Below are 26,729 nucleotides of genomic sequence, written 5' to 3'. Positions count from 1 at the left end.
AGAGGTAATATCCAAAGATCATACGGTCAAATTCATCCATCCCACCTTGGCAGATGGTATTCTGTCCTCGTCTTGAAGATTTACGGGAATAAAACATCCAGTCTTCCAAATTAGCTGATCAGTCAGTTGACTTGGATACATATACATTGTTGTTCATTTCCTAAATTTCATTTTTATAGTTTAAATTTATTTCATTCTTTTAAGAAAGAGACCAAGTAACTTCTTTGGCAAATTATCATTCTTAATTTACCTGGGGGGGCCTCCTTTGTAATAAAATACATATGGTGAAAGAGAGAGCCATATCCTTTGAAATTTTGGTGTAAGATTTGAGATTTGTGCAGCTGTAAAAAAATGCTTTTCTTGACAGATTTATACTTGTGGATGAAATGCTTACATAAGCAAGTGATACTAGTTAATTACTTTTCCCCACATTTGTATGACCTATATATACTTCTGCACTTGGTGTTCTATGTCCTGAGGTGAATCTGATTTGATTCATGATACATCAGCACTAGGAACATGTGCTGATGTATCATGGAAACACCTTAGTCATTTTAATAAATGCTTTGTTACTCCAGGAAAAGTCTTGTTTGGATTGTTCTGTATTTCTTGTTCTTAGGTTAAAGGTTCTTCCATTTAGTGAGTCTACCTATGGACTGGCCTTCACTGTGGCTCATTTTCTCTTGTGGTCTGTAGGTTTTTGTTGTGATACATCTTTTAAAAGTGTTTACTCTTTGTACTGTGTTGTGGAAGCCTCCCTGCAAAAAGGTTTACCATCTGCCCCTAATGGTTCCTAATGTTCTACCAGTTCAGGACTACTTCTTTTTAAATTTTTTGACTGGGGGATGGAGTATGGATTCTAAACCATGAAGGTATTATGAATTTAGGCTCACATTCTTTTGCATGGTATGTGCCTAAAAAGGTTCTGATTTTACTCTGGTGACTTTTCCCCTCATTGCCTAAGTCCATGTCACGTCTCTTTGGGCTTCCTGGCCAGTGAGCTGTTTTCATATCCCTGGTTTCATGGATAGGGTGATCTTTCCTGAGTTTCAGCTTTATGAAGGTACTTCCAACTGTGATCTGTAGCTTGAAATAACATTTCTGCATGGGCGTTAGAAATTCTACTATTAGGGCCTGTAGCTGGTTCCATAAGCCACATTAGCTTTAGCTCCTATGCTGTGCTCTTTGACTTCCTCTTTGTTCTCTGAACTCTGAATTTTTTTTCACTTGTTTCAAGCTCAGCTGTTAATTTACTGTTTTACTTGTTACATTTTTCAGGCATTTCAGTGTATTTGGGTCTTCCTGGGATTGATTGAGAGGCAGAAAGAATGCTGTTAGGTAATTTTAAATTATTTTAGACTTATGCCTAGGCTGGTGTGGCTCAGTGGATTGAGTGCTGGCCTGTGAAACAAAGGTCCACTGGTTTGATTCCCAGCCAGGGCACATGCCTGGGCTGCAGGCCAGGTCCGCGGTTAGGGGCGCGCAAGAGGCAACCACACATTGATGTTTCTCTCCCTCTCTTTTTCGTTCCCTTCCCCTCTCTCTAAAAATAAATAAATAAAATCTTAAAAAAAGAAAAGAAATGAAGATCTTTGGCTAGATTCCCTTTTTCAAGAAACTTCGTCCTATGTGGACCCTGGTGGAGCTAGGGTATATATTTGATATAAAGGTGATGCCAGCAGATACCAAAAAATAAGCCTACTTATGTGTTTCATAAGTTATAATGATTTATAATCTTATCCTAAAGTTTTGAAAGGCTAGCACATTGCTCTACTAAAGAAAAGTTGGTATATTCCTCTTATTTTACTTAGGAGAAGTTAAGCTTAAGACTTTACAGGTACAAAAATAAGTATGTTTGATTCCTTATTTGTGTAGACAAGAGGCTAACTACTGCATGTGGACAGGGGTCAGACCGGGGTTGTAAACTGGTAGAGCTGGCCAGGAACCGTGGCAGCCACCCAGAGAGCTCAGGCCTCTCCTAACTGGGGTCTTCTTGACGGTTAAAAGTTGCAAACTAGTCCAAATTTTAAAAAACACTATATGGTGCCAATAAAATATCTGTTGGTATAGTTTAACTATAAGCTCTGGGTTTACAACCTCTATATAGAGAGGGTTCAGTATTATATTTTTATATTTTTTCATCAAATTCACAATATATTAGTTCTTCATAATGGTCCACAAAGTAAAGTGTAACTTGTTCAGTTTGAAAGTTCTGTGTCTATCTCTGATAAATCTTTTGGGATAGTTGGCTTCCTAATTTGGAAGTCAGAATATTTTCTAAAATTTTTATCTTACAGGTAAAAGAATGTCACATATCAACATCTGTACCTGAAATCAGCATGCAATTTTCAGGCCGCATGGATGAGTGCCAAATTTTGCGTTTCCTATGACCTTTCTATCTGGGGGTGAGTGATTTCTAAGAATAGCTGGCAGCACACCAGATGCCAGCCAGCCGTGGACTGCCCTAACAAATAATGCTAAGGGTTATAAATTAAACACTCTCTGGTCATCTGTAATGTGTAAGGCAGTTAATTTAGTTGGTCTGAATTAACTGTCAGCTCCAGAAAACTGTATTCCCATAATGTGAAATCTGTACTTAGCATGTTTGGACATAATGAATAATTAACAATAGGGAATCTTTGGTTAAAAAGTGAAATTATAAAATGCCTAAGAGTCTTGGATTTACAGCAGTATTTTAACAGTTCACTATATATTTTAAATAATTTTAAAAGTTGAAGGACTTGCTATTTCTCGAAGGATAATTATAATTTTGTGTAAAATAGGTCTGGGGTCATACATCTTCTATTGCCTTATAATATTAGTTTTGCTTTTGATAGAGCATAAAATTGTATACACTTGTAATAGTTAGATTTCTTAAGAATACCTTATGGAGATTATACCAAAGATTCATATTATATTGTTTCATTCTGGGAAATTACATTGGGCAAAAAACCTGTTTATTATCTTATTTTCATGCATTTTTCTGTTTATTTAAATTATTTTACTTTATCGAGTCATTCAATTTTTTAGAACATCCTTCAAAGAGTTCATGCATCTTACAGAGGACACCTGACCTTTTGAAGCTTCATAATTCACATCTAGATGTCACCAGTGTTCCCCATGTTAACAGTTCTGACCATGTTTTATTATCTATGCCTTCGGCGCCGAGCCAGGACAGCTACAAGAGGAGAAATGATGAACAGCCATAGAACTATAGAATCAAACAGCCGGACTTCCCCTCTGAATGCAGAGGTGGTCCAGTATGCCAAAGAAGTAGTGGATTTTAGTTCCCATTATGGAAGCGAGAATAGTATGTCCTACACAATGTGGAATTTGGCAGGTGTACCTAATGTATTCCCAAGTTCTGGTGACTTCACTCAGACAGCTGTGTTTCGAACTTACGGGACATGGTGGGATCAGTGTCCTAGTGCTTCCTCGCCTTTCAAGAGGACACCGCCTAATTTTCAGAGCCAAGATTATGTGGAACTTACTTTTGAACAACAGGTGTATCCTACAGCTGTTCATGTTCTGGAGACGTATCATCCTGGAGCAGTCATTAGAATTCTAGCTTGCTCTGCAAACCCCTATTCCCCAAGTCCACTAGCTGAAGTAAGGTAAGACTCATTTTTTAATGATTATGTTACATCCCTGAAAGGTTTTGGTTGTTTTAATATTGCAGGGCTTTTTAAAAATTATTATTATTATTAGAAGCATTCTTTTAATTTAAACAAGTCTGATTTTTAAAATTTTTCTTAGTTTTTCTGATAGGAAAAAAAGATTACACATATGAAGATTTAAAACATTTTTCATACCTATAACACCTCACACCATAATACTCATAGATTGTGAAATTTGTGTGTCCCAGAATTTACTATAAACAAAAAGAATGATTTGAACTAATTGGGATGTGGGCAAATCTGAGAAGTTAGGAGGAAATATGATTTCTAACATTTTCAGACAGGCATCATGTTACTGCTTTTAAATACTTTTAGGAGGTCCTTAGGAGATTAGCTTTAATATTAGGTGAATGTTTTTTATAACAAACACATTCATTTAAAAATAAATACGCTTTAAGTAACTCATGCATTCCCCTTAAAAGCCTCTTTATTTACATCATTAGTTTGCACAGCAGTGCCCCGCTTTCTTTCTCTCTCACTCTCTCCTGTTTGTGTAGTTCAGCCTGCTTATTTTTTAAAATACAGTTATTTGACCACTATATTAACATTTCAGTAACCTAAAAGTGTGTAATGTAGTCTTGCATGTATCTTGTCCTCCTTGTGCCTACTGTAGGCACAGAACGGGGGAGACCGACTTCTCCCTCCCTAAAAAACAAAACAAAACAAAACACCCCACTTTTATCCACATCCCTTGTTTTTTCTAGAGTTTATTTATACAAAGACAAACAAATACAAATTTATTCTTATTTTCTTTATACACATATATAAGCACACTATTTATATTGTTCTGTACCTTATTTGTGTCATTTAATGGACTATATTGGACCTTTTCACATAAGTGCAAAGAACACTTACTCATTCTTTTCTACATTTGCAGGTAATGCACAGTGTATATGTACCTCAACTTACTAACAATGCCCCTATCGATGAATACTTAATTGTTTCCATACTTCTGCTGTTATAAGCGTACTTGTGTGCACATGCACAATAAATTCTCCGGATTGTTGAGCCAAGGGTCTGTGTATTTGTAATTTCAGTATAGTGTCAACTCTCCCTCCAAAGAGGCTCTGCCTATTTGTATTTCTAATAACAATGAATGTGTACACATGTTTTGCCAAAGCTCCACCAATAGAGTGTATTAATACATTTTAATATTTTTGTCAATTTGGTAAATAAAAAATGTTATCTCATGCTAATTTTAAGTTAAAATTATTTTATTTCTGAGGTTGAATATTTTTACATGTTCAAAAGCTGTTGATATTTTCTTCTCCTTCAGCTATCTGAACATATTATTTGCCCATTTTCTATTACTTATTGATTTATAACTTTTTAGATCTTTATAGCATTATTATTTTATTCATCAAATATTTGTGTGTCTACCATGTGCTAAGCATTGTTCTAGGTACTGGGGATACAATAGTGAACAAAACAGACAAAAAAACCCTGCCCTTAGGAGTCTATTCTGGCCCCAGAGCAGTTGGTTGTCACCCGTTAAACTGTAGGAGCCCAGCTGCCAGTGGAGGAGTAGTGGGGCAGTGATCGGCTGCCACCTAACATGGTGCTTCCCTGAAGTCCCAGTTCCCTCAACTCTAAGGGACACCGCCCAGCCCACCAGGAAACAAATACAGAGCTTAACTCAAGCTGGAGACTGCTGGTGTAATTTTTACTTGTTCTTCTCAGAACTACCTTGATAATTCATTGTGAGCAATGTTATTAATGAATCAAATTACTTTAAACATGGAAAACCAGCACCTTTTAATATACAGATTTTTTTCTGAGAGGAAAAAAAGTGCTTTGAGCAGGATCCTTTCTTGTTTGAGAATTGATTTATTGGGCTGTCATTCTTTGCTTCTTTCCTACAAAGTTACGCACTTTCTTCATTAAATGCTGAACAAATTTGGGGATGAAATCTATGAAACATGTAATGTCTTTCCTCTAATTTAAAACTTAATGTGTGCATAACTGATTTTGAGTATAAGTTATGCTCTTCGGTTCCTAGGTGAGAGCTCTAGTGCATGATTGTGACTAAAGTAACAACTTTATTTACAGTGATCTCTAATGCGCCTAACTGATGTTTAGCTTTATTTTACAGAAAATACCATTATATTTTAGGAGAGAAAGAATCTAGTCAACATTTATTATTGCAGAATAAAAAAGGACCTTTTTAAATTTTACTGATTATGAAATCAGTAGATGTTTCATTGTTTAAAAAGCTTGTTAAGAAATACCAAAAAAGAAAATATACAGGGAAAAAAAACTTTACATTTCTTCTGCCCAGATTCAGTAACTGTTAACATTTTGCAATTTCTTTGGACAGACAGAAACATTGATTGTTCTGCCAGTTCATGTTGGGAACAAAACAGAGTCAGACAAACTTGACTTGTGTTCTTTGAGTTTTATAGGCCAGCCTGGAAAGGAACTGTGAGATTATAGGGAACGTATGTTGGTGGAGGGAAGAACCTAATAACTTAAGGGGCTCAGAGAAGTTTTCCCTGAGGAAGTGACTTTGAGACCTGAGGGTTCAGGGAGGGTTTAGTTTGGATAGGAAAGGTAGAGGGAGAAGAGCACATGCAAAGATGAAATCATGAGCTGAGATCTTGGTGTCTGAAGAAGTGAAAGTCCAAGAGTGTAGAAAACAGACTATTGAAGGGCTACTAGCACAGGAATGCTATTGTTAAGATCTAAAGTAGTGGTTTCCAGACTTTGGGATCCATAGAGCCCTTGGATCCAGTTTCCCAGAAGCAGACCTTGAGAAGACTGTTCCTATGTAAATGATTTGTTATGGGAATGCTCCTTGGAGAGACCTGTATGAGAGTGGGGAAAGTACTTTGGGGAAGGGAGGAAGTCAGGCAAGGATGCAGTTTTCTGTGTGTAGTCCCAGTCTGCCTGAAGGCAGAGTTGCTAGAGAGGTGGGCTCTTACACTCCTGCAGCTCTCTGCCGTGGCTATGGGCTTATGGGCTATGGGCTATGGGCTATGGGCATGGAAATCTTTCAGGCACATGCCGCACTCTGGATGAAGAGGTAGTTCTCTGAATAAGGCTGCAGGTGGAAGCCCTTAGTGAAGCAAGCAGATCTGAAGGATGGGCCCAAAGAACTGACCAGTAGATCTAAATGGAGCACAGGTTGGAAAAGTCAGCTACGATAAATCAGTGAACATAATAGTAATGATAATAAAAATTAGAGAACTGATACAGGGTTGTCAGATTATTTGCTAAATAAACATACATTAAAAAGGCAAGCAAATGAAATACCAACATCATTTATTATCACTCTCATCTCATATTAAGACCTCAGTTAATACTGAGAAGTTAGGATGATCAGAATCTCAAAAAAAGAACAGTTGGCAATTTTACACGTGTTTATGTGCATACTTTTATGTATATATTAATATATTCCTTATTTTTTACATTTAGCCATGGAAACCTTCATCACTCACTATTGTTCGGGTAGCACTGGACTATTCTGCCTATAATTAATTGAGCACACAGTTTTACGCCCACCTTAGGAGTTAGCAAATGGGAATGTGTATTGGAGTAGCTCCGAAATTTGTTTGCAGAAAATGGACTTGTAGTCCAGAACATTCAGAATTGGAAGGAAACTTTCCCCATTTCATCTGCCTGCATTTCTTTGTTCAAGGAGTGAAGTAGAAAGTTATAGGTAGTTCTATAAGATCTCAGTGTCTTCTGACTTCTTGCCGAGTACCCTATTAAGGGAAAATTTTTAAAAAGGTAGTAGAGAGTGTCCTGGCCAGGAGGATAAGATCTTAATGGGCACTTGGGTAAGAGGCAGAAAATAGGCTAGCACAAAGTTACACATGGGAAGAGAGATACAGAGGAGGTAAGAAAATGACAAATTGTCATATTGAAGAAACTGGAATAAAGTTATTTGGGGCTAAAATTTAGTGGTATGGATCTCTTTCAGGTTTTTTTTTGTTTGTGTTTTTTTTGTGTGTGTGTGTTTAAAGCATTTTAACCATATAATACTGAAGTTTAAAAAGCAAGGAGAAAAGAAAGTGGCTGTTGTAGGGAGAATTTGTTGCCAAAAGGAGTTGCCTAATTAAGCAACAATTTCACAAATTGGTCATGGTCTGGTCCCCTTGACTTTGTGGGCCAGCAAGCATGATTTGGCCATTTAAGTCACAATTGACCAGACCCTTTACTGGTTGATTTTTGTTAAAGCGGATGCCAGTTTGTTAGTTCCAATTAGAGAAGGGCTGGGGAAGCAGGGAAGTGAGTAGGTACACCCATCAGAATACTTTTTCCTTATTCTCGTTGCTTTACTGTTCATGTGGTGAAATAGAATGGTGTTGGTAAGAGAACTTTCTTTGTGCTGGCTACTAGATATGCTTACTAACCAGGAGAAATTTTGATTACAGGGAAACTTTTTGCATTTATGTGCCTGGCTTCCAACCTACATTAGAAAACTTGTTTTCTTGGGTTTCCATTGATTAACATCTCTTTTCCTCTCTTACCTACCTGCTGCTTTCAGTAAGCTGTAGACATTCTCACTGGGGTAACAACAGGTCAGCAGTTGCAGAGTGGCTTGTTGCTTTGTTTCCAGCCACTGGACACATAGAAGGCATGTTGCACAAGCCGACACAAGGAGAAATGAGTGTTCCGGTGGAGAGAGTCTGATGGTTATCATCCAAGGATTAATGCTCCAGGTGCAGAACGAAGCAGAGCCTGAAGAGGGATTCCAAGCTGGCTTTGCATGTGTGATACTGACTTAGAACACTAAGAATACTTACATAGAACATTAGAGTTTGGCAAATTTGTCCAGTAGATAAATACAGTGTATGAGCATATGTAGTACATTAATGCACAGACTACAAAGGCCATGGCTTCAAGCAGCTTAATCACACATCAACTCTGTCCCGGGGCTAGAGGATTTAAAAAATTGGTCTTTCTCATAGAAAAGTGTATATGTGTATCTGTGTGTGCACATACGCACATTTGTTTACAGTTGTTTGCTTGTTCTCACTAGTTTTTAAGATTCTGGCGTTCTTTCTCTAGAATAGAAAGATATTGTCATATTCTTGTTTGCTAAAATAGATACCTTTCTCTTTCTAACTTTGAAATAATATATTCTAAAAGTCAAGTCAAGGAGCATGTATAAAGGACCCATGCATGGACAAAGCCAAAGTGGGGAAAGACTCAGGGTCGGAGGTGGGGGTGGGTGGGGCAGGGGAAAGTGGTGGCAGGAAAATGAAGACAACTGTACTTGAACAACAATAAGAATAAATTAAAAAGAAATAATATATTCTAGTTCTACCATGGACTTTTAAGCAAAAATTCACTTTGATTCAGATACCCCCAAATCAATTTTTTAAATATTAAAAAAAATAAAAGTAAAGCATCATTTTAACCTTGTATATTCTACAAGGTAGATAGAGAGAACTAATACATTATTTTTTTATTTAAATTTTATTTTTCAATTACAGTTTACATTCAATATTATTTTGTATTAGTTTCAGGTGTACAACATAGTGGTTTGACAATCATATACTTTACAGAGCTTTCCCCTGATATTGCTAATACCCACTTGGCATAATACATAGTTATTACAATATTATTGACAGTATTGTGACTATTGTCACAATATAGTGACTGTTTTAGTCACTGTGACTATTTTGATTAATACATTATTAAAATAACTTATTTCTGCTCTAATCAGTGCTTTTCTTTAGGCTTATATTTGTGATTTTATAATGTAATTTATGTTATACTGCAAATCAAGCTATACCTGAAGAACATGTTCATGTGTTTATTTATTGCAGAGGACCTGGCAGAGGTAATTTCTATATTACAGTTTCAGTGTTTCTGATAAGCCTCATAAAAACTCATTGAAGCTGAAAAATAGGCCGATTTAGTCCACATGTACTGTGAGCCAGTATAGGCAGTTATGGTCCTTGTTTCTTGGACATGAGTCGTTCTTCCAGCATCATCTGATGTCATTTTGCTGTAGCCAAAAAAAGGATGAGTAAAACCAATGTTTGAATTTTCTCATGCATTCTGCCATTTACTTCATGATTCTTGGAACTATACTGTCCAGAATTAGGAATGCATTTTCCCACTAACATGGTTTTAAATGTTTGATACTTCTGTTCCCTTGTACCTATATGGTTATCTCTATTTACCTGCATGGATTTACATTAGAGTGTTCAAATCAATTCCATTGTTAAGAACCCTCAAGACTTTTGCAGTTAAACTTTAGGATCACTTTAGGTCTAGACTAGCATTCCACGTTTGCTTTTCTACTTTGTCACAGGAAGAGGAAGATACCCAGTCTGCTTTCCTTTCCTCTTTAAACCTGCCACAACCTACTCTATGCCTTAGAATTCTACCTCTGCCTCCCAAGATTGGTTTTAGAGTGGGAACAATCTCTTCCTACTTTCATGTTGTCTCCAAATACAAATACTTAGAAGCTCTAATGTTTGATTAGTTTTATTCTTAATTTTCAGTAGGAAATCAATGAAACCAGCAAATGTGGGGTGACTATAAAGGTTCTAGAAACTGCAGAAGTTCCTACTGTTATGATTAATGATATGTTTACTAAAATCCCCATTGAGCTTCTGCCTTGTGCTTTTATTCGTTAAGGTGGAAATTACCATACTTACCTTCTCCATTCTCCTGAGATTGGTGCTGTATGCCCTTTTTGATCCCATCTTAGCCTAAAGATCATCAGGATACCTGTGTGTTGATGACTTCCATAGTTTGGGCTCAGATTTCTTCCCTCAGTTTCACTTTCTTTTGTCTTTTTCAGTTTCCTAAACACTTGCCATAATCAGTTTTTACTTAGATCTCAATAGATCTTTGGGCCAAGGAAATGAAATGGTAATATATTGTAGGGGAAAATCCTCATGTGGTTAATAAGTGTATAAAACATTTTAAGTGTTATTAGTGATCAGTGAATTATAAATTAGGTCATACAGAGAAGCATGGCTCACTATGAAATTAGAGATTATTTTTAAAAGTAATTGTTTCAGTGGTCATTTTTATATACTATTGGCAAAGTAGTTTGTTGTATGTACTAAGAGACTTAAAAATATTCTTAGTCTTTGACATAGAATCTTTGTTAAAAAATTCTGCTACCTACAGTATCTAAATTAGAAATAGAGGAAAGGTGTTTATTGGAGCATTTTTTTCTGTTTTTCTAATTTCTTTGATATGTTAAGAAACAGCCTTAAAGAAATGAGTACTTACGGCATATATGTGAAAATATTATATACGCCTAATGATGCTATGTTATGTGGAATCTTTAAATAAATTTGAAAAATTGTTTTATAAGAAGATACAGGAAGAGATAGAATATGAGTTGGGTCTTGAAGAATAGGATGATTTGTAGGTTGGGTATTTCAGTCAGGGGAGACAACATGAACAAAGACACAGAAGTAGAAATAAGTTTATTTTTTGGAAAGTAATGTTTAATTTGGCTGGAAAAGAGGAGTTCATTTTTGAGGAATAGGAGAAAATGTTATTTACCTGTTATGTATTAGATTTTTGTTAGGTACCGAGGGTACAAGGATGACTAAAAGGGGACAATAATGGAAATTTAGAAGAAGGACATAGACAAGAGACAATTTCATGAAAATTTTGAAAAAACAATGAGTGGGTTAAAAATCAAAGTGAAATTTTGATTTTGTATGACAGTAATAACAGAAATGGAAAAGCTAGAAAAGTAGACCTTTGTGAGGCAAGATATCAGTGTAGTTTTCAGTTGACTGAAGACATGCACACAGCAGAGCTTTATCCTATGTGCTTTATTCTTAGTTTGGGTTTGCCTTTTTTTTTTTAAGTAAAACTGAGTGTTGTCCTTCCTATATAGCTAACTACCTTTCTAGTTTTTAATATGAAATCTGCCAGGAAGGACTTTCTTGGGAATTGTAAAAGTAATTGAAGTAGTAAAAATATTAAAGTATTGTAATAAGGTCTATGCCATTTAGTTCTTAAGGTTTTTTTTCATGTTCTGGAAACTATACTTGTGTTTGGTTCTCTTCGCCTTGTTTAATGCCTTTGCTTCACACTGTAACATATTGGGCATGGGACATAGCCTTAAGGTAACAGTGAAACTCATTCTAAACTGTATTATAGGGAAGTTTCTTTCTTTAGCAGATGGGAGATTCTTTGGTCAGAGAGACCTACGAAGGTGAATGCTTCCCAGGCTCGCCAGTTTAAACCTTGTATTAAGCAGATAAATTTTCCCACAAATCTTATACGGCTGGAAGTAAATAGTTCTCTTCTGGATTATTACACTGAATTAGATGCAGTTGTGTTACATGGTACGAAGGACAAGCCAGTGCTTTCTCTCAAGACTTCAGTTATTGACATGAATGATCTAGAAGAAGAAGACTATGAAGAAAAGGATGGTTGTGGAATGGACAATCTTAACAAAAAGCTTAGCACTGCCCTCAGGGCTGGGCCAAATAATGGATATTTTGACAAACTACCTTATGAGGTAAGCCAAATATATTCAGTAGCAATATTGGATATAACACTAATTTTTAAAAGTTTACATGTTAATATTTGTTTTCCTAGATACTGAAGAAATAGAAGCATTGGTAAGGTGTACATAACCTGATGTATATTTTCATTTTGGAAAAACTAGACAAAATTATGTTGAGTAATTTCACCACTTTGGTTTTGGATTAATTTTAATAATAGTTTAATAAACTATTAAATATATGTTTTTATATCACTGATTAACAATAACTGAAATACCTAAACCAAAAATTATACTCTAATTCATAATTACACAATGTAAATATGAGTAATATGTGCTTAACTTTATGCTAAAGATGATTTGCTATTAAAAATAAGAGGATTAATAAGGTTTCAAGAGGAATACTTGTTCTATTTAATAGTCCACAGTTTCTCTCAATGTCGTTTATTTTTCTGTACCAACTCTATTCTTATTCTTTTAAGTAGCTCTAATTTTTGCTCGAGGCAGGCACAGAGTGCCTTTACATAAAGTCTTGTTTTCAGTGAGCCTCTACAGGGGCATTTCTGTATATATTTAACATCCATGGCTCCCAGACATCTGATGCCAGTAGCATTCCCTCTGGGGTAGGGGTGGGGCCTGGCATTCCTGTCCCCTGCTGAGAGCTGAAAATAATATAATTGCCCTGGCTGGTGTAGCTTGGAGTATTGAGTGCTGACCTGGGAACTGAAAGGTCTCCAGTTTGATTCCCAGTCAGGGCATATACCTGGGTTGTGGGCCTTGTCCCCAGCTGGGAGCATCTGATAACAAGGCATGTAGGAGCAATGGATCCATTCCACCTGTCTCTCACACGTTGATGTGTATTTCCCTCTCTTTCCCCTCCCTTTCTCCCTCTCTTCCCCTCTCCCTTCCCCTCTCTCTAAAAATAAATAAAATCTTTAAAAAAGAATAATAAAAAATTTAAAGGAAAAATTTACAACCTCAAATTTTAACCAATTCAGACTATATTCCTTCCAAATTGGTGGGTATTTCAGTTTTCATCGTAAAAACAAGTAGCTTACCATGCATGGAACAGTAAGATAGCCTCTCCAATGCTAATCAGTAACCATAATGCCTGTACAACATTTTACAGTTAAAATGCTATGGTACATCCTATGAAGTAGCTAAAGTTGCCACATAAAGATTAATTAAAGAATCCAAGATAATTCAGTCAATAAGCCATGGGACCAGGATCCATCCCAGGCTTTCTAGGTCCAGTTTTGTGTTATGGAAAGGAAGCTTCACAGAATAGACAAGACCCTCTGGCCCTTAGCGGGAGGAGGGAGGAGGGAAGAAGGAGGAAGAAGGAAGATGTAGGAAGAGTTGACTTGGGGAAGAAGGAGCATGGGGTAGTGACAGTTGTTCCCCAGGGGTTCCCAAGAGAGAGCAGTACATCTGGAGGAAACTAAATCACTTCCTTGATTCTTACCCATATCCTAAAACTACAAAATAGAAATTTAAATTCAGCAAATATATTTTAAACAGTTTATTGAATTTTGTCCAGACCTGTCAAAATACTTGACACATAGTATTTAAATGAGCAACTGAGAGGAAGTTCAGGAGAGGGAAGAGAATGTGCAAAGGTAAGAAGTGAAACTGAGTGGCCAGTTTGGGAAGTGCAGCATTTCAGTATGGCTGGAACAGGATTCGATCGCAGAAGCTGCAAGAGATGAAATTGGATGCAAGCTCAGGGCTGCCTCCGTTCAGAACTCCACAGGACTCTATTCACGTAGATGGCAATGACTGGGACATCCTACCCATGTCAGTGCACAGCCTACTCTGCTGTATCATAAAACTTTATTCTCAAAATACTGAATGCCTAAAGAGGCCATATGGGAAGGGACCTCTTCTTTGAACACTCTATCTTACAGAAATGGGAAAATTCCTATGGGCAAGAAAGCCTTGTGAAGAGAAGATCTGTGGAAAGCTTGTAACCTTTGTCTTTAGGAGACATTTCTTCTTACACTGGAGAGAAATCTTACGAATCTGGGGAATATGGAAAGCCTTCAGCGTTTTTTTCAAATTCAAGAGTCCCTGTTAAGAACTCACTGCAGAGACACAAGTAAGGAATGTGGGGAAGACCTTTAAACACTCATTTCTTAAGTTCTACCTGAGACCGCATCTGGAGAGACTCTGACAGACAAGAGAAGGCCTTTGGTTCCCACCCTTCACTTTCAGGGTTCAAATGAGGATACAGTAGCAGAGAAACACTGTGAATGTTATCTGTGATTCCTGCCATTGTCATCTCATCCTTCAGCTGGAAACAAAATTCATCCTTTTCCACTTTTTCATTCACAGAGGTCTCTGTGGGCTTTACCAAGAGGTTTGCATTCTGTCCCTTCAGCCAGTGTCCTCAAGCTTCTGTGTTTCTCCAATACACAGCAAAGTCAGTTGGGAGAGTCATACGTACTTCAGATATTATAAATAATTCACTTCTGGTTAAAAAAAATGAGAGCAGGTCCAGGATTATACCTGTAATAATTTCACACTCACTTTCTTGTGTTCTTTTGTACTCCTCCTAGGCTTTTTTTTTTTTTTTTAAATGGGAGAGAACGTGGGGAATAATAGCTAGCATTCCAGGAACTATCCGTAACGTGCAGGCATTTTTGCACATGCTTTGGCCCACAATTAGAAAATTGCCCAGGTGTTTGGCATCATGTAAATTTTGTCTTTCATATGTAGGGAAACACTGAAGTCTTTATTTTATTTATTTTAAAAAGGGAATAACAAGAGACTTCTGTTATAGAGTACTCTGTTGGTAAATGAAGAATAGACCAAAAGGAGATCGGGTGGGAGGCAGCAAAACAAGTTGGGAAGGTGCTGCAGTAATTAGAGCAAGAAATGATGAAGCCCTGAGTATTGGAAGTTTTGAAAAGGAGATGAGTGGGAGAAGTACTCTAGAGATGCAGAAGGTAGAAATCAAAGGCAACTAGTGAATATGGAGGTGAAACAGAACATCAGAGGGACTTTAAATTTCTGGTTGGAATGACTCAGTGGATGGACATGCCATTATCATAAAACAGTGGGTGAAGCTGGGAAGGGTACGTTGACTTTGAGGTGCCTGTGATTTATCAAAGCAGGCTTGTCTGATTAAGGATAGTAGGCAGTTGCTATCTGAGTTTGAAACTCAGGAGGAAGGTCTGATTTTACATTTGAGAGAGTCTACTTGAGAGAGAGGAGGGACACCGTGGTAGATGAAATTGACCATTGAAACTGTGAAGTGTGAATAAAGGACCGAGAATAGAATCTTGGGAATACTAACATCTAAGAATTGCACGGAGGAACACAAGTTATGAAAGGCACTCAGGACAAATATGAGATAGTTTTAAAAGCAAAGTGGTAGGAATCTAATGTATAGAAAGCATTAAAAGGATGTAGTTAGTGGCGTTGCTGCAGAGAGTAAGTTACAGTGCCCGCTGGTTTTGGTCTTTGATATTCCTTTACCATTATCTGTTCAGTGGAACCATGACCATAGGATGAGAGATGAGAAAACTTTACCATATTTGGTTAAGGCATCAAGTGGGGAAAGAGCAGAGACAAAAAGGGCTTAATCTCCCAGTTTAAGCAGAAAAATAATTCTGGTAATATACTCTAATATGGGCTGTAACATGGGTAAGACTATCTACCAATAATGAATAATACTGGCATGCTGACTAACACTTCATCCCTTTGTGTTGCACTCAAAAAAGGGGCATGTCAAAATGAGGGAGCGTATGAAGTTATTACAGGTACATCTCTTCTAACTTAACATTTCAAAGGGAGAAAAGACGAGTGGTGTGGAAGATGCAGCCAAGTGGGAAAGTTTCCGTTTGTGATGCAGGTTGGGAGAGATTTAAGCATGTTTATATGCTGAAGGGAAGGAGCCAGTAGAGAGGGAAAGTTCCCAAAACATGCAAGGGGTTTAATCAATACAACAAAGTCATGTAGAAGAAACCAGGAGGTAGAATCAGTATCAGTTCTGGAGGACGTTTACTAGCCAGGATGAAAGCAGAATAGCACATGCAAAGAGTTAAGTTTGCAAAACACTGAATGATCTCACAGTGAGTAAAAAGAGAAACTTTGTTAAAAAAAAAGTTACCCAAATTATTTAAAGCTAATACAAATTATTTCAAGGGGAAAAAACACATTTAAATACCTCAAGTGATATGTTTTTATTATTTATTTGGTAATAGAATTATTTTCGAATTCTTGGATATTTATTAATTTTTTAAAATTTAATCTTTATTGCATTTTTTCCATTACCAGTTAGTTCCCTTATACCCCCCTCTCCCCAGCAATCACCACACTGTTGTCCATGTCCATGAGTCCTTTTTCCTTTTTGCTCAACCCCTCCGCCTCCTACCCTCCGTGCCAGCTGTCATCCTGCTCTCCAACTATGAGTCTGTCTCTATTTTGCTTGTTTAGTTCTGTTTGTTCATTAGATTCCACACATGAGTGAAATCATATGGTATTTGTCTTTCTCTGACTGGCTTATTTCACTTAGCATAAAATAACTATGGTACCTATACACTTATTAGACCCAGAGAGCTATTGATATGGGAAAGATAATAGAGAAATAAATAAATAGAACAGAAGAGGGTCTAGAAACAAACCAGCAAGCAAGAAAGAAACATTGTCCAAGGGTTAGATTTCTGTAGTTTTTTAAAAAAGGAGCTGGAATGTAAAACAATACAACAACAAGCAGTGCCGAACTGTTTTTTTTTTTTTTTTTTTTTTTTTTTCCTTTTTCGGCTTTTCAGAGTGATAAAAATTAAAGAATTGATGCCACTGCTGTCTAGGATATGTGAGTGATTACTTTTATACACTATTTGTGGTAAATTGATGCAAACATTCTGAAGGACAGTTTTGTGCTTACATCAAACTTTAACATGCATGAAATTTACCCTAAGGTATATTTGTAGAATTTGCCAAGATATACATATACACAATGAAATTGAAGTAATATTTGCAGTGAGGAAAAAAACAGGAATATATTAATAAGAAATGAGTTAAATTAGTATATCACATAATAGAAAATGGAATGGGTTGGATTCGCATGTGCAGTTATAAAAATATCTACAGGATCTATCATTAAATGAGAAAAGTGAGGTCCAGAACAGTATATATAGTATCATTCTTCTAGTGTAAATCCAAGGATAGAATTTCTTACGTATTTATCTGGAAGAGATCAGGAACACTGTTAACACCAATGGGGAAAGGGATTGTTAGAAACTTTATTTTCTACCTTTCACAGTGTTTGGGTTTTCTATGTTTTACCTGAATTTTCTTTTTTTGTTTTGTGTAATATTTTACATATCAATAGTTTATATGTTATCTGAACGATGAGATTTCAGACTAATTTTTACTTTTCTTATATTTCCCTGTTTTTATTACACATACGCACACACCCTTAATCTTATTTTTTAAAAGCCCTGTTGAAATGTCAAAAATAAGTAGCAAAAATACCCTAAGCTTTACCATACTCAATAAATTTAATTTGTCAGCAATGCTAAGGTTTTGTATATACTCTTTAAACTGATTTTAAATATCATGTTATCATTATTTTATAATATTTTGGCCTAAAAGTGAAATTCTGATCTGAATTTAATAAATTGAAAAAGAACATTTATGTTAATGGGCATATTTGGCAAAAAGAAAGTGTAGCTGGATAAATATGCTTCATTAAGTAAAAACAAAAAGAAAAGCAAAGAAAACCCTCAATCTTCTCTCTCATCTAACGATTTTTACCATTTAGCAAATATTTTATCTTTTTTTTCCCCCTTAATGTTGCTTGGTTCAGAATAGGCTATTTAGCAGTAGTTCTTTGAATATTAGTTTAGAAGCCCCCAACTGTTCATCCTTAAGAGAAAAACAAAATTTTGGGCTAGCTCAAGGAAACTTTTTAATTAGAGATAAAAATCTTTTTGATATCTCTCTCTCTGGGTTTTTTTTTGTTTTGTTTTGTTTTGTTTGTATCTGTCTGCCACTCTGTCATTGCTGCCAGCTTCCTGAGTCTGGCTCCTCTTTTCTCTCTACTCTGCAGTATTCTGCAGAATTCTGCAGTAGCACCCTGGCTGCTTTCCCTACCTGCCTCCCTGTCCCCAGGAGGACCCCCTGCAATAATCCTTCTAAAACACAAATCTGACCATGTCACTCTGCCGTTTAAATCCCTTGAAGGCTCCTCATTGCTTTCAGAATAAATCCCAGCTGCTCTGTGAGGCTTTTTGTAACCTCTCTTTCCTTTCTCCTAGTTTGCTTTCCACCCTTTAAAGCTGAGCCTTCCTGTTACAAGTCCTTTCACCCTGCTAATGTTAGGCCCACGTCTTGTGTTAGGTTCTGGTGGCAGTCTGTGCTGCTCTCTCTCAAGGCTATTAAAACATAGCATTGTACTCATCAAGCCCCACTGGACTCTGCAAACTTGAAAAGTGGGAACTCTTTTCTATCATCAGTGTTTGATGGGTAGTAAATATTGAATCTGTGAAAAATTGTATTATTCAATAGATTACTAAAATATATCGGCCCTATAAAAAATTAGAGTGAGCTGAGTGTGTTTTGAGCAATTTTGAAATGTAATAGAGCCTTAAGGAGGTATGGTGTCTTCTGCTTTGGATAATTTGGTGGAATGTTGATTTTCTTTTTCTTAGTATGTGAAAAAAGTGTTATAAAATATATGATACTGTTCTGTTTTTCAATCTTGATGATCTTGGTTTCTCTGTTTTATGTAGCTCATTCAACTGATTCTGAATCATCTTACGCTACCAGACCTGTGTAGATTAGCACAGACTTGCAAACTGCTGAACCAGCATTGCTATGATCCTCTCCAGTACATCCATCTCAATCTGCAGCCTTACTGGGCAAAACTAAATGACACTTCACTGGAGTTTCTGCAGACTCGCTGCACTCTCGTCCAGTGGCTTAATTTATCTTGGACTGGCAATAGGGGCTTCATCTCCGTTGCAGGATTTAGCAGGTTAGTACCAAGCTTGTTGAGGTTATTTCACCAGCAGGCTGTACTTATTTTGTAGTAGTGTCCAAAATGAAGTTTTAAATCATATACCATGTACTTTACAGAAATAAAGAAGAAATATATTTTGTGCATCGTCCTGTTCAGAATGCTTCGGCTTATAAAAGTGAATGAGTTTCACTATCCTCTTGAGTTAAACTTCATGATAATATGAAGGGAAACTATATGCCCTTTACCTCATATTTTTAAAATCCCAAGTAACTTTCAACAGAGCTCCTTTTTTTATTTCTCATATTTTCAGCACAGATGATTAACACATTTAAAAAACTATTTTCAAATCAAAATCTACCTCTCTAATGTGATTTGCCAGAAATGGAAAACAATTTATTATAGAGCATTTTTAATTAAATCTTAATTACGTATGCAATACATCACCCAAATTTAGAAGCATATTTAAACTAATTACGTTGAAAATGCAATTGCATGCTAAACAGGCGACCACACTTGCAGACCTGCCCAGGTGTTTCTGCTCCTTTCTATTTAAGCATTTAGTTTCCTTACTATTAAATGTCACCTGTTAAACATGGGAAAGCTTGCACCAGTGCATATTCATTTAGTAATGCCATAGTAATTTTTCTTAGGCTACAAACAGATGTTTTTCTCTTAACCTTGATGATGGTTATTTTCAATGTATGTTAAAATCTACCCCCATCATTTCATTAAGTTAAATAATGAAAGAGTAGAAACTTTGGGAAAATTACCTATTATTTTTGATTAATGAATAATCTTCTATCCTGTTTTTAGAAGTTAAAATGAACTCCAGCTCTCCGTACACACATCCCTAGTGGCTACATTCTTGAATGGTGGTTTATGAATTAGAAATTTGTATATTGAGCCTTGTTTTCCCTCAACTTACATTACAAAAAATAAACATGCAATTACAGAAAACAAAACAAATATTTGATAGCACTAGATTCAGATGAAATAAGTGTTTGAAACAGGAAAAATGTGTTCAAAATGCTAATATTGACAGTTTATGCAATAAAGTAAAATATATACACATAAGCAGGCACTTGCTTATAGCACATGTTGAAGCCATGCATGCACTGACTGTCTTTCTTTTCTGCTAGAAATGGAAATTGGGGGGCGGGGGGAGGAGAGGAGTTCTTCCATAAAACTTTGCAGTATTGTCAGTCAGAGGGTCTAAAGATTTTATACTATGCTCTGTACACAAAATTCCTTTTCATCATGTAAATTTGCTTAAGAGAGGATATATATAGTAGAAAAAAATAAGGCATTCCTTTTAGCAGTGTGATTTTGGTGAATTTTTTAAAATTGCTGGACATATGACTACTATCTAGTGGAGCAGGATTTAGTTCTTTCTACTTCCCCAAACATGCACTTCATTCGCAAATCTTCCCTGCTAATGGGATCAGGGAGAACTGAAGCTAATGACGACTATGGGTATTTAGAGCATACACTTTGGATTATAAACTGACAAACCGAGAGCAAATAGAACAGTTGGTGTCAGTAAGTATTATCTGACATTATAACAACCTTTCTGGTATTTTAGTTACCCTCATAGCTCTTTCACACTATTAGGAATTTATTGTTTGTTTTCAACCCTTTATGTGTAAAGACATTTTAATAAGTGTTGTTGAGACCATGTAAAGAGATGTATAACGTAGTTTCTGCCATCAGGCTGCAGAAAAGATAAAGATAAACATAAAAATATATCCTTTCTACATTTTTAAAAATAACAGGGTGGCAATTAATGAATATAGACAGCAAAGGAAACATTGATAATGAATGGCTGAAGTCCAGCTTCTTTGGCAATATATTACCTATAATAATGATATAATGAGTAAAATGTAAAGGTAATATTAAATCAATATTTTAAAACTCTGTAACTCATTCTGGTGCATGAACAGAAATGTAAGGTGAAAGAAGAAAACTTAGCAATGCTATTTTTTAAATTCTAGACTCATAATGAATAAAGATCTTTTGCAAGGTTAAAGCTCCAATCTACTTTCTTACTAGCAATTCCTCTTTCATTTTCATTCAGCCATGTTAGTTGCTGTGGGACTGTTTGAATAATCACAGAAGTACACATACATAAATTTAAGTTTTTCATATTTTACTGTAGTTTTCAGCCAGTAAAACCATAAATCTTCATAGCATCCTTTTCAGCATAGCCATTGTTCCCATTAAGAAAAGCAAAAGTTTAAATAACAGGGAAAGAATCTTTTTTGGGGTGGGAGACACTGGAGTTTTGCCTCCTGATTGCTGTTGGCCCCCTGACATGCCTGCTGAATTGACAGTCATTATGGCTGGTAGGCAGCTTTCCCAGAATAAACAATAAATATTCATGGCTTGATTATTAATGAATAATCTATGAATAAGTATGGTCTATTTGTGCTCATTACTGTGAAGAAGACTTATTTATAATAAAGAAAAAAAGTATACTTTTAAACTAGAGACCAGTGACGATGAGCTACTTTTTGAGCAGGTCTTTGGGAAAAGTTTGATACAGTTTGTTTTTGTTGCCTAAAAACCTTATTCTCACAAGTTGGAACTGTTTAAGTGGATTTTAAAGAATTTTTTAGGACTTTTTATTATCCAAAATAGTAAGAAAATCGGTTAAATTGGAATAACAAGTATTTTAAAATTTTAATCAGTTATTAAAATCCTGTCTGCAGATTTGTGATTTGCAACTTCAAATACTGCTCAGGTATATTATTACTCATTAAAATTACATCTATTATATTTCTACTTTTCTTTTATAATACAGTTCCCTAAAGTCTTAGCTATTCCTTAATCATATCATTCCGATGTTCGAGAGCCTTAGGTTTATTTTTCCACCACTATTTTCTTTAGATAGTTACCCAAACTAATTACCTTGATCTCCACATTAGTTATGTAGAGATTTTTTACCCCTAAACCCTCCACTTATTGCCTTCTGAAAACATTCTTGGATGCTTTCTAGATTTAAGAACTTTATATTAGATATTTTGACACAGAGTTATAGTTTTATGGGATAAAGAGCTTATTACCTATTCATAAGTTAGTTTATTCATTTGCTTGCCTGTACTTCATATAGTTGTCTCTTTCAGATTGTCAATACCTAGAGATTAGAGACAATTTAGACTTCCTTTTACAATTGCTGGATAGCACCATACAGAGTTAAGCAGGAAGTTTTGTTTTTAATGGCTTTATTTTGGACCAGATTTAATAAATAATGTTCCAAGTTATTTGGGGTTAAAAATTATCTTAAATATACTGTTTTATAAAATTCAGGTTTAGCTAACAAAATGTAAGATTAGGAATTAGAGTGATGGATATTTATTTATATCTAATTCCTTACCTTTATGTGTCAGGCAGATTGTGAGGATTAGTGTCTTTTATTTTGTGATGAGTAAACTCAGATTAAATCATTCATTCATGTGATGTTAATTATTTTAGGGTGCAAGTTACCATTTAGTAAATTACTTCTTATATACTTATATTACTCTGGACAAATTAATTCACCTCATAAGGATAAGCAATTTATTTCTCTCTCTAGAGACTCCTTTTCTCATAGCAGGAGACCTAGTTTGGGATTGTTTGTCTGAACTTAGGTCTTCTCATAATACCTTCAATATCAAGAAATTATGAGAATTCATAACATGGAATGAATAGGCTGTAGGAAATAAGGAATACCAGTAACACAATTGCCATGAATAAATACATGATCAAGACAAAAGCACTATGTAATTATGCATTAAAATAAAAGTGACATGAGCAGCATTAAGGAAGGAAACAAGAGTTGTATTCAGCTAATTGGGTCTGCTGCTACTTCTGCATTCTTAGAATAGACATGTTATGAAAAAGAAGGTAATGTAGATCCTGTAAGTTTAAGAAGAGAGAATATAGGGATATTGACTAAATAATCTGCTCAGAGGCAGTATAGACATGATTGTTATCTTTATTGTGCTTTCAAATTCTGTCATTCTTTAAATCCCTTTGGGAAGCTTTCTAGTCTGTTAACGGTTGGCTTGTTGGTGATTGGCTTGATGTCACTCTGTAAACCCTTTAGAGGGGAAAAGTTCAGTAATGAGAGTGAGGAGAAAAGTAATGTTAAAGTATCCCAAGTCCAATATGAAAAAGAATGGTAGAACAAAGTGCTTTGTCAAATAATGAAGACCTTTAAGAGATAAGATGCTTAAACATTTTAATTTTAAGAGAGTTAATATACTCACTTAACTTCCATGATCTACAGTTCATTTCAGAAGTATCAGTCAAAATGAGGTATCTTTAGTTCCCGGAAATTTTATGTCTAGTTATTTCTAGATTGCTAGCTTATAAATAATGAACCAGCTATAACTACTGTGTATATTCAAAGTATGGTAAAAATGTTAATTTTGTCATATTCCTTGGGAATAGTTTGACTCTATTAAGGGAATAATATCCCGAGTCTGTTGAACTTTGTTCCAGAATAGAGGGAACTTAAATACTTTTTTTAAATTTTTTTTAAAAGATTTTATTTATTTTTAGAGAGAGGGTAAGAGAGGGAGAAGGAGAGGGAGAGAACCATCAATGTGTGGTTGCCTCTCATGTACCCCTAACTGTGGATCTGGCCTGCAGCCCAGACATGTGCCCTGAGTGAGACTGAGTGAGACCAGTGACCCTTTGGTTCACAAGCTGGCACTCAATCCACTGAGCCACCTCAGCCAAGGCTAAATTCTTCAAGTGAATTTTCATAATTGGAAGATTCATTCGCCAAGCTCTCATCAAATGTTTTCTGCGTGTCTGATACTGTGCTAAGTCCTGGGTACACCAAGAATCTGTTTCAAATGCCAAATGATTTAGGCAGCTTATAAAACTCAATATAAACAAATTAGTCAGTAAGGAAATTATCATTAAGAGAAGAATAATAGTTGTTGAGAAATAGATGACTCAGAATTCAATTCAGTATTTAGAAGATATAGCCTAATTTAGTATATGAGGTTTGTCTGGAAAGAGTCCGGCCATTATTAATATAATTAGAATAGTTTGCGGGACATAGATGTATCCTGGGGCCAAGGAGAGTGGACTGGAATGCACATGTGTGAACAATAACAACTTCACTGTACTAGTCAGTGTGGGTGGTAGACATCATTGTGTCAGCATGTGTGCTGTGTGGTCATCGCATTCAAAATGACTGAGTGAATAGAGCAACAGATCTGCATCACATTTTGCGTTAAACCTGAACATTCCTCCGCGGAAACTATTCAGATGATTCAGAAGGTCGCAGCTATAGGCAACTGGTGTTGAGAGCTTTATCACGACAGTGTGCCCACTCATTCATCTAGTCTCTTGCAGACTTTTTGGCAAAACATGAGATCACCCAGGTGACTCAGCCCCACTACCGCCTAGATTTGGCACCCTGCAACTTGTGGCTTTTCCCAAAACTAAAATCACCTTTGAAACGGAAGAGATTTCAGACCATTAATGAGATTCAAGAAAATACGATGGGGCAGCTGATGGTGACTGGGAGAACTGCATCAGGTCCAAAGGTGCCTACTTTGAAGGGGACTGAGGTGTCATTGTCCTGTGTACACTGTTTCTTGTATCTTGTTTCTTCTTCAATAAATGCCTCTTTTTCATAGTACATGGCTGGATACCTTCTGGGCAGACCTCATACATTGTCTATGTTTGGAGTAGATCTGTAATCTCAATACTGAAAGCCACATTCAGTGCCACCACTTGCATCCAGTGCCCCATCCTTCTTCCCTGAATATTGTAGTGGTGTCCTGAAGGTCCCTCTGTTTTACCCATTTCCTTCAGTTTTTTATCCCCACAGAAACCAGAGTTATCATGTTAAAATGCAAGCAGGTCATGTCACTCCTTTGCTCACATCCCTCCTATGATTGAGAATCCCATCTCCCTCAAGATAAAAGCCAAAGTGTTTATAGGACACACTGTATGAACTACCCTTTACCTCTGATCTGTTCTTCATCTCCCCTTTACTTTGTGCCTCCTGCATCAGCCTCCTTACATTTCTTACTCGGAAGTGTTACCTGTCCCTGAGTCTCTGTGCTTGCCCCTCTCTTTGCTGGATACCTGCGTCACTCACCCCCTCACTTCCTTTGCGTCTCAACTCACCTTCTCATTGAGGCTTCTCTGACTATCCTTTGTACCCTGGGCAATATTTCCTATCGCCCTTCCCTGCTTTTATTTCGTCCTTGGCACTTTTCACTCTTTAATATAGTATTTACTCATTTATTTGTTTATAGTCTACCTCTCCTACCCAAACATAAGTAAGCTCAATGAGAGCAGAGGCTTTGTTTCATCCACTCCTAACTCCTCAGTGCCTAGAGTAATGCTAGGTCATAGTAGGAGTTCAGTAAGTATTTGTTGAATGAATGAATGTGCTTGATGCAAACTGCAACTTAGTTTATACAACCAGCAGAGGTAACAGTAGTCAGGCAGTAGGAAGAAATCCAAGAGAGAGAGTAGCTTGAGAGGTGTCAGAGAATTTTAAGGAAGTGTGGGCAGCTGTTTGAAATGCCACAGGAAGTCAAGTAGTACAAAGACTGAAAAGAAAGGCCATTGAACTTGCCTGTTAAAAAGAAAGGCTGAATTTAGGGAGAGTAGACACATTTTGCAATGGATTAAGAATAAATGTGTGTTCAAGTGTTAAGATGTGTAGGCTACAGATTTATTTGCAATATTTAAAATAAATTTGTAGCAACTCTTTTTTATTGTTTGAGTGTGAGTTGGCGAAGATTTAACTTTTATTTCAGTGTTTGTGGGGTGCTTTGATCTTTTGAAACTGCTTTCACATATTGTTTGATGTTCAAAACCATGAGGTAGTGTGTTGAGCACTGTTACGTGATCCTGGTCGGCCTTATACAGCCAAGGAAATGCTGAGACTTGGCTGCCTTTCCCGAGGTCATATGCTAGGAAGTGGCGGAACAGAGCAAAAATTCCAACTTTGGACTTAGAAGTCCAGTGTTACTTCCATTATTTACTCAAGTGATTTGTTAATTTTATTTTGTGTGTGTATTTGTAAGCTAATTAAATTTTTTTAGGAGAAAGACTTGCCATGAACTGAAAGCACGTTACTGCTGTGACCCTCAGATGAGCAAGAGAATGTCAAAAGACCTGCACAGGGGTGGCTGGTGCACTTGTTTAAGGTTCAGTTTGCTTAGTTGATAGTTCCGTGAATTCAGATACTCCTAGATCGTGTTTACTTTTAGATTATTTTCAGATGATGATTTTGGACAGAAATGTCTTTCCCCATCTTTAAGGTAGCTAAGATAAATATTGTTATTTTTATTATGAGAAGGAATTTTATGTCCTCCACACTGAATTATTTCTCTGTATTTTATGTGAGGCTGCAATGGAATATTTTGTAGTAATTTCAACATTAGTCCAACTGCTAAATAGTAAGTTACAAGGAACATATCACAACAGTACAGTTAAGCCAACCCAGAAATATACTGAGTTGAGAGGAAGCTAGTTTGATTTGCTTTGAGGTCATTTAATTAAAGCTGTCACTTTGCGTACCATGTGAAAGCAAATTATCCAGTATTAAATGGGTACTATTTAGGAGGTAATGTCTTCCCAGAGTTTTGAGTTTCGTTGCATTTTGTTTTTTGGCTCTACTAAT

At 36.2% G+C, this 26,729-nt stretch overlaps 1 protein-coding gene across 4 annotated transcripts in view; it reads left to right on the top strand.

The window, feature by feature from the left end:
- FBXL4 (F-box and leucine rich repeat protein 4) overlaps positions 1-26,729 on the top strand; it is a 66,449-nt gene that overhangs the window by 12,162 nt on the left and 27,558 nt on the right. For 3 of the 4 annotated variants that reach the window (XM_054569738.1, XM_054569739.1, XM_054569740.1), the window contains 4 exons: positions 2,298-2,405; positions 3,031-3,614; positions 11,787-12,132; positions 18,858-19,102. In XM_054569738.1, coding sequence (XP_054425713.1) covers positions 3,103-3,614; positions 11,787-12,132; positions 18,858-19,102 — 1,103 coding nt within the window. In that variant the 5' untranslated portion in view covers positions 2,298-2,405; positions 3,031-3,102. The remainder of the gene's footprint in view (positions 1-2,297; positions 2,406-3,030; positions 3,615-11,786; positions 12,133-18,857; positions 19,103-26,729) is intronic. The other variant, XM_054569741.1, reaches the window with a different exon arrangement.

This window comes from Pteronotus mesoamericanus, unplaced genomic scaffold (assembly GCF_021234165.1).
Source record: "Pteronotus mesoamericanus isolate MK-2021 breed Mesoamerican mustached bat unplaced genomic scaffold, CSHL_Meso_final contig_20, whole genome shotgun sequence".
NCBI lineage: Eukaryota > Metazoa > Chordata > Mammalia > Chiroptera > Mormoopidae > Pteronotus > Pteronotus mesoamericanus.
The sequence above is the reverse complement of the archived record's forward strand: the minus strand, read 5'-3'. Positions and strand labels throughout refer to the sequence as shown.